This window comes from Oryctolagus cuniculus, chromosome 17 (assembly GCF_964237555.1).
Source record: "Oryctolagus cuniculus chromosome 17, mOryCun1.1, whole genome shotgun sequence".
In the NCBI taxonomy this organism is placed as follows: Eukaryota; Metazoa; Chordata; class Mammalia; order Lagomorpha; family Leporidae; genus Oryctolagus; species Oryctolagus cuniculus.
Genome location: NC_091448.1, coordinates 48145870 through 48154605, shown reverse-complemented (window position 1 = coordinate 48154605; position 8736 = coordinate 48145870). Strand labels below are relative to the sequence as shown.

General features: G+C 43.3%; 1 protein-coding gene and 1 non-coding gene across 11 annotated transcripts in view; both read right to left on the bottom strand.

Moving 5' to 3' along the window:
• Positions 1-1373: 1373 nt before the first annotated feature.
• PAFAH1B1 (platelet activating factor acetylhydrolase 1b regulatory subunit 1) overlaps positions 1374-8736 on the bottom strand; it is an 86873-nt gene continuing 79510 nt past the window's right edge. For all 10 annotated transcript variants that reach the window (XM_051824538.2, XM_070061214.1, XM_070061215.1 and 7 more), the window contains 2 exons: positions 6114-6270; positions 1374-5183 (listed from right to left, as the gene is read on the bottom strand). In XM_051824538.2, the coding sequence (XP_051680498.1) occupies positions 5110-5183; positions 6114-6270 (231 nt within the window). In that variant the 3' untranslated portion in view covers positions 1374-5109. The remainder of the gene's footprint in view (positions 5184-6113; positions 6271-8736) is intronic.
• On the bottom strand, positions 5337-5443 carry LOC127484585 (U6 spliceosomal RNA). Its single transcript, XR_007911637.1, has one exon. It is a non-coding gene; the product is annotated as a U6 spliceosomal RNA (small nuclear RNA).

The window sequence follows — 8736 nt, the reverse complement described above, 5'->3', positions numbered from 1 at the left end:
CCATGCTGAAACCAGGATCTCCAGACCTCCTGTGTGCCAAACCACTGATTTGAAGGGAAAAAAGAACTTGTTCAGGGACATACTTACCCCAGAAAGTTACTTCATAGAGGAAACCCCCTTCTGAGTTTGGGCAATGTAATTCTCATCGATGCCCAGTTCTCCCCTTAGCCCCTTCCTATTGGCCATCCCACAGTGGGGGTTAGCAGTGGGCTGCAGTGTGGTGATGGGCCCCTAGATGGGATGAGAAACTGTCTTGTATTATTTAGCAGTTAAAAAGCTGCTTAGGGCTGGTGTCTGGCCTAGTGATTAACATGTGCTTTGGTTTAATGCTCAGCTGGTTTCTGACCAGCTCCCTAATGCAGACCCTGGGAGAGCAGCAGCGATGGCTCAGGTGATTAGGTTCCTGACACCCACATCAGGAACCTGGATTGACTTTCAGCTCCCAGCTACAGGCTGGGCCTTGCCTCAGCTGGCATTTGGCAGTGAACCAGGGGATGGAAGCTGTCTTTCAGAATGTCCTTAATTACTTAGCTAGTAAGCTGAATCATGCAAGCAGACAGGTAAGGGGAAAATCAAATACATTTCCAGTCCCAGCTCACCCCTGGTCTGTCAGCAGTTAAGAACTGTCAATCTGCCCGAGTCAAGTTTAAGCAGAACACAGCTGCCACACGGAAAGTAGTCAGGCCCCATCCCCTGGCCCAAGGAGCCAGCCCTGTGAGATGAAAAGCTGCCAAACTTTTCTGCACTTGAGACTTCAAAGTTAGTTGCTCTGGGCCCAGCTTCCCATTTTAGAAGTTACTCCCAATAGGAGGCAGGCAAGAAAAGCACCCCCACGTCTTTCAACATCTGTCCTTTTGTTTATGAAAGAAGGCTGGAGACTCCACAGGTGCACTGAGACGCTGGAGAGGTCAGTGGAGCAGCAGTCTTAGGAGGTGCTGGGATGTGGCCAACACAGTGGAGCGGAGACAACCACGGGCTTCTGTGACAGGTGTGACGACTCATTTTGAAATACTTCAACCTACACAAAGCAACTTGAAAAGATCCTCATGAACCCCAGACCACTGGGCAGGATGAGGCTCTTTCACTAACACAACCAGGAGGCATGGCCTCCCACACCTCTGGGCACAAGGGGGCTGTCACAGGCCATTTCTGGCTGCGGCTATAGTCACTGGAACGCTGTAGCTGCCCAATGCAGTCAGCTCTGCTCACGCACGTGGCAAGGCCCCTACTGTACAAGGGGGCAGGAAGGAGATGGCACAGGCAGGACCTGCTAACCATGCATGTCTTGTTCTTTCTGTGACTGGTAAACACAGCCCTGCTTCCTAGCAAGACTTAAATTTGTGCCCAAGAAGGGGGAAAAAAAAAATCACATCTAGTTTTATAGGCATTTAATAGTTTACCAATTGGTACAATAAGATTTTTTAATATGCAGAAAACATGAATAAATTTTGTTTTACACAGTCTGAGCAACAAATCTTACTGTAAAACACAAGAGTAATATTATATACATTCCTTTACTGATTTAAGTTGTGTCAATATCTTCAGTTAACTCTCACAATCTGGGGAACTGCTTTCTCCAATTACCACCTCTGCAATGTTCATTATGAAATCAATGCTTGCTTTCATGTCAGTGTCAGGATCAACTTCTAACTTGAAGATTTTTTATTTCTAACTTCTTCAGAGTGCGGTTTTGGGATGCCTGAAGGGTAGGCAGGACGAGAAAGCAGCTACTTACATGATAGAGTGGAAAGATAGAAAGGCCAGTTTAGTCCAGTTGTGAGTTGTAGCCCTCCCCCCAACCAGCTGGGAAAGAAATCAAAACCTTTGCCATTTTGTACATGTCGCTTCTCTACCAGAGAGTCGTCTTTGCATCATCTAGAGTAACACATTGGACTTATATACAGCTGGACAGAAAGAGTAACCATTGTAAGTGCCTTTTCCTATAACAATTTAAACTCAGTTGCTTAAGGATTATCAAACCACCACTGTCAACAAACAAAATATCCTTTATTTTTAAGGTATTTTTCTGTTAACTTAGAGAACTACTCAATGAGTGGTATTACCTGGAAGTTCACACGGAAACAGAAAGAGGCAAACGGAAGAGCAGGGCACCGACAGGAAACAGCTTGGTGACTCCAGAGCCAAAGCTTCCGAAAGCTACGGTGAGTGCCGCAAGGCCTGGGGCAAGTGGTAACGCTAGAGAGCTGAGCAGTGCTCTGGGCACGCCATTGGTCACACCACGCATAGACGGAACAGGACAGGCTTGGGCTCCCACAGTACCAGATGCCAGGTCAAGGAGCAAGCAATGGGTCCACCACAGCCTCCGCGGCCTGCACTCTGGGCACGCCCTATAAGGCTGGCACTGGAATGTCTGTTTTCACACACACATACACAGTCAGGAATTATCTGAGAACGCAATTCTACCAGCTTTTTATTTCTTAGGTAAGTGGCCAATTTGATTGAAAAAGCGACAGAGCAGCAGTGAACCTCTAAACGGATTAATAAAGTCCTCTACTTACAATCCAGACCAGTCACATCATTGTCCTTATCCCAGGCAAGGCACAGGGCCAGACAGCAGACAGAGCACAGAGCACACAGAGTAAGGAAGGGCATCGACAGGGCAGTGTCAGACAACAGTGCAGGAAACCTTTGCCAATCTGATTGCAGATCGTGGATGGACCGCTCTCTCTCCCCCACCCCCTTTCATTATTCCAACAGGGTCATTACGTGTGGATCCGGCCGTGGACCATCCCTGAGATTCAACGTTCGCTGCTTCTGGAATGGAGGATGTCTGGTAAGAACCATGCGGCAGGCTGTGGTGCTCTCCCGGGGAAGGAGAACGTGGTTTCCAGAGTGACTGGTTCTCCTCCTCCGTCAGTCAGAGTCACTGCGTGCTGCAGGGAAAGCGAGCCAGCAACAGCAGCTTTGTGTCCTACACCAGTATCCTCTTTCCTTTATGGTTCTGAGTGATTTCTAGATGTTGTGGCTTACCCTTAAACAATTCATGTTGCTACATGCTAAAAACGAATTAAAATACAAGACATTCATTAATGTAAAACCAAATGTTAAGATGCACCATTTTCTATGTATTTATATTTCTCCAGAAAGGACAGGAAATAGCAGCAAACGAGAACAAAGATATTTTCCATAGTTTTTGTAGAAAAATCCAGTCAGAACAGCAAAGGGAGGGAGGAAAGACTTCTCAACATAAGCAGGGTTGTGAGGCCATAGTGTCCAGAAAGTTAAACTACCGTACTTAAGGAATTAAGATGTAATTTTTGTCCTCAAAAATAGCCATTAGTTCTCAAAACACTTTCCTTTCCAGAGACATCTCTCAGGAATTAAGAACAAACAAAAAAGAGACAAGCTAGACAGAAAGCTGCTTCTAATTAACGTATGGCCTGTTCTCTGTGTGCATATCTACAGGGTGCCAACCCTCATCCTTGGTCTTTTAAGGAACCACATTTCCATTCAATAACTAAAAGGGACATTTTAAAACCCACTATTACACAAATGAATAGAATAAAATGTAATTCAGAATATATCTTTGTTAAACTGTCATTATTTCATTGTTCTGTTAACTTCTCAAATGACTTTCTTTAAAAAAAAAAAACTTGCTGGTTATTAGCTAAGCAGTGGGATTCTTTATTAATATTTGACAATGGAATAGTGCTCCAAAAGTTTTGGATAAAAATTCTTTTAAACCTACTTGTATTAACTTTGGATTAAAATATACAGTGTATCAGGGATGTGTAAAATGCTGAATGGCCACATCAGAGGGGAAGTAACGGAAGTGACTCTCCTCTAGCTGGGAGAATCCCCACAGAGCCAGACCTAGTTTTCAGAAGCATTAAGGTCAAAAGGGGTTTGTCCTAAAGCATGGTGTTCCACAGCAAGACTTACTCTACTTTTACATTTCAGCACTTCTTCAAAAACCCATGACCTAAGGACATGGAAGTTTGAATGTGTGTGATACACATATATAGACTTATCCTCTTACAGATATGCCTATATACTTAATAAACATTTACATATAAACAAAAGGTGAAAACACAGTACATTTTTATGCACGTTCCATCAAAACCCTGTCATATTTCTAACTTTTAAGTGAAACATAGTTCAAGTTGATAGCAGATTCATGTTGAAAAGCAAACGGCTGTCTCTCTCCCACCTCTAAAAGGGACAAACACAACCTTTTCCATATTTCTGTCATCATGTAATGCACATTGCACATCCCTAAAAACATCAAAAACAAATAGTGATTTGTACCATGACACTCAATGGGAAGATTAAATTCTACTTGGAAATCACATCACTATACAGTCTAATAGTATGGAGATTACAACTAGAAGTATGTCTAGTATGGAAAATAGTTCAGGAGTATGACAGTGTTTTAAAACCTGTTTACAAAGCATTAAGACCAAAATGAAATAAATGATTTGCCATTAGCTGCTGAGATTTTTCTCGATTTACAATCATTTTCTTATATAAATATACCACAAGCCTTTGCTTGATAGGCTGCCAAAACAAATGTATCCTATTGATTTGGCAAATGTGTCATGACAAAAATTCCAATATGTAATCCTCATTAATTACATAGATGGTTCAAAAGATTTTGAATTGTAGCCTTATTATCTAACATCCTTAAAGATTTATTAAGCACACTTAAGTGATGTTACATAGATACACATTTCAGAAAAAGCCTTAATAACCACCACTTTTCCCCAAATGAGGCCATCAAGTCAGGCACCAACAGATAGCAGAAAGAAAAACAAGAATTAATAATCCAACATAAAATGACACTGTCAACTATTCAGTTATAGTGCCCTAGTTCAATTTATTCAACTTCTGCCTCCTTAGGCCTGGTGTGACCAATGCCAGCCCAGGTTTTTAAACCCTATGGTACTTCTAGACGACATATGTAAATTTACAGTATACAATTTGGATTCACCATGCATGAATACTTTGTGTGTAACATTTAATAAGCTCAATCTACATCCAGAATAATTTACATGAAAGGACAATATTTATTTAAACAGAGCTCAATGGGGTAACCATGGTATCATCAGAGTGCATCCAGAGGACAAGGGAGGGGGCCATGAGACTCAATCAACGGCACTCCCAGACCTTTACTGTTTGATCTACACTGCCAGTAACCACATAGGGTGCCGTCTTGTGGAAATCTGAAAGAAAAAGAAAAGGCTTATTTTAAGACCAGATTGAGCCAGACACAGTTTTTAATGAGCTGCAAGATAAGCAAGTTCAAGTGTCAAGAATACCCATGCTTTCTATACCCATACCTCTAAAAGGTATCAGGTTTTTTTTTTTTGTTTGTTTAAAATATGGAATGCGTCACGAATTTGCATGTCATCCTTGTGCAGGGGCCATGCTAATCTTCTCTGTATTGTTCCAATTTTAGTATATGTGCTGCCAAAGTGAGCACTAGAAGGTATCAAGTTTATCAACTAGGTCTAAATGATGAAATCCTTTATCAACACCTTGATACAAATGCCTCTCCCTGAAGTCTCACTCCTGACGGGGCTCTAACAATAGTCTTGTTATATTCATTAACTGAACATTATGTTCCAGACTTAGTACTAAGGCCTTTTATTTATGCCTACTGCTGGGAGATGGTTAAGACTGTACCTATATCCTTAGGTTCCTCATAACCCTAGTGTGTAGTATAACTTACTGTGCTCACTTAGCTTAAATAGATTAAGGTCCTGAGGATGCTTACTGAACAGAAACACAATTCCCTGAGTTCCTAAATACATGATGGTATATTCCTGTCAGAGGGAAAGGTTGAGTAATGTTTCTTTAAAAAACTTGCAAAATAGTAGGGGAGAAAAATTATCCATCGGAATCTTCATAGTTCTAGTTTCCAAAACCAACATTGTGCAATGGAGAAAGTATTTTTATTAAGACCTACAACAGAAAGTGAGTCAAGGAAAGGAAAATTTAAGTAGGAATTCTCAAGGTTTTAAGTTGCCTTCTCTATCCTGTCCTGAAAATAGTCATTTCTTACCTGGAAAAGTCCATATGATTAGGTAAAACTCTGTTCTATCTGGCATACCGCTATCTAATTGTTCAGAAACCTCATAATGTTTACATACCCAAGGAGGTAACAAAGTGTTCGTGCGCATTGAGGGTCTTCATGCATCGCTTGTTCTTGTAATCCCATACACGTAGGGTCTTATCATCAGCACAACTCAAAATAAACTTCCCCCCAGAATGGAACAGAACTCCACGTACCCAGTTATCATGGCCCACCTTAAAAAACAAAAAGGTATTTGATTTAGGCAAAGCACAGACTGTTTAAACAGCATTAATGAAATGCTACGTTACTCTACCTTAACATTATAGCGGTATTCTTGGGAAATGCAAAGAGTGGATATTAAGAGTTCTCACAACAAAAATAATGATGTGGGGCTGGCACTCTGGTGGCACAGTGGGTTAGGCTGCCACTTTTTTTCTTTTTTTAAAGATGTACTTATTTTACTCAAAAGGCAGAGTTACAGAGGGGGAGAGACAGAGACTGAGGGAGATCTATTTGCTGGTTCACTCCTGAAATTCAGGCTGCATCAGCCTGAGCCAGGCCAAAGCCAGTGAAGCTAGGCACTTCACCTGGGTTTCTGACATGGTGGCAATAACCCAAGGACTTGGGCTATCCTCTGCTGTTTCCCAGGCTCGTTAGCAGGAAGCTGGATAGGAAGTGGGACACCTAGGACCTAAACCAGTATTCATATGGGATGCCGGCACTGCAGGTAGTGAATTAACCTGCTGTGCTACAATGGCCCTGTGGCCACCACTTTTCAATGCTGGCAGCCCACAATGGAGTACCAGTTTGATTCCTGTTGTTCCACTTTTTTTTTTTTTTTTTTTGATTTATTTATTTGAAAGTCAGAGTTACACAGAGGGAGGAGAGACAGAGAGGCCTTCTAGCCAATGGTTCAGTCCCCAATTGGCCATAAAGGCCGGAGCTGCCACAATCCGAAGCCAGGAGCAAGGAGCTTCTTCTGGGTCTTCCGTGCAGATGCAGGGGCCCAAGGACTTGGGCAATCGATTTTCTACTGCTTTCCCAGGCCATAGCAGAGAGCTGGATCAGAAGTGGAGCAGCCAGGATTCAAACTGGCACCCATATGGGATGCTGGTGCTTCAGGCTAGGGCGTTAACCCACTGTGCCACAGTGCTGGCCCTGACTTCTAATCCAGCTCCCTGCTGTTGTGCCTGGGAAGGCAGTGTAGGGTGGTCCAGTTCTTGGGGCTCTGCCACCCATATGGGAAACCCCAGTGGAGTCCTATGCTTCTGGATTTGGCTTCGCTTAGGCCATGGCCATCTGGGGAGTAAATCAGAGGGCAGATTTCTCGCTCTTTTTCCCCTGTTACTCTGCCCCCCCCCCTTTTTTTTTTTTTGACAGGCAGAGTGGAGTGTGAGAGAGACAGAGAGAAGGGTCTTCCTTTGCCGTTGGTTCACCCTCCAATGGCCGCTGTGGCCGGCGCACTGTGCTGATCTGATGGCAGGAGCCAGGTACTTATCCTGGTCTCCCATGGGGTGCAGGGCCCAAGCACTTGGGCCATCTTCCACTGCACTCCCTGGCCACAGCAGAGAGCTGGCCTGGAAGAGGGGCAACCGGGACAGAATCCAGCGCCCCGATTGGGACTAGAACCTGGTGTGCCGGTGCCGGCCGTTACTCTGCCTTTCAAATACAGAATAAACAGATCTTAAACTGAGAGGAGGCCAGCAAGGCAGCATAGTAGGTTAAGCATCTGCCTGCAGTGCTGGCATCCCATATGGGTGCTGGTTCAAGTCCCGGTTGCTCCACTTCTTATCTAGCTGCCTGCTAAAGGCCTGGGAAAGCAGTGGAGAATGGCCCAAGTGCTCAGGCCCCTGCACCCACATGGGAGATCTGAAAAAAGCTCCTGGCTCCCAGCTTTGGATTGGCCCAGCTCTAGTGCAGCTATTTGGGGAGTGACCCAGATGATAGAAAACCTCTCTCTCTAACTCTCTCAAGTAAATTTTGGGAAAAAAATAAATAAAAAGATGTAATATATTTGTTAATTAGCTGGATTTAACCATTCTACAATATGTAATATACTTCAAAACACACTGTACACAATACATAAAATTGTACCTGTCAATTTATGAGAAACCGGTGATTCAATACATCTTTGAAACAGTACCATTTTCTCTGTACTAATCTATATACATTTTTAAAAATTTAATTTCTATTTTGGAGAAGAGGAGGGAGGAAGGAAGATGGAGGAAAGAGAAGAGTAGGAGGGAGAAGCCAGGGCCCCACAACTCTGTCTGGGTCTCCCACATGGGTGGCAGGGACCCAAGCACTTGAGTCATCTATAGCCTCCTAGAACACATAAGCAGGAAGCTGGAGTACGTGAAAGTGGAGTAAGTAACTGGAACTGAACTGTCCTACGCGGCAGCCTAACCTGGTATGCCACTACCCCTGCCCCAATTTTTAAAAATTCCTTTAGTGTTGTGTAGACCTAGCTTACAATTTAAAAAAAATACCTTTAAAAAGTAACCAAACAGAACTAACAAAACTATATACACCAAAATGTTAAGATTTCTTCTCAGAGTGTAGGAAATACCTCCAGATTGACACTGGCATCCCAAATCAGAGTGCCAGTTGGAGTCCCAGCTGTTCTGTTTCTCTGTACTAATTAATTCCCTGCTAATGTGCCTGGGAAAGCAGCAGAGAATGGCCCAAGTGCTTGGGCC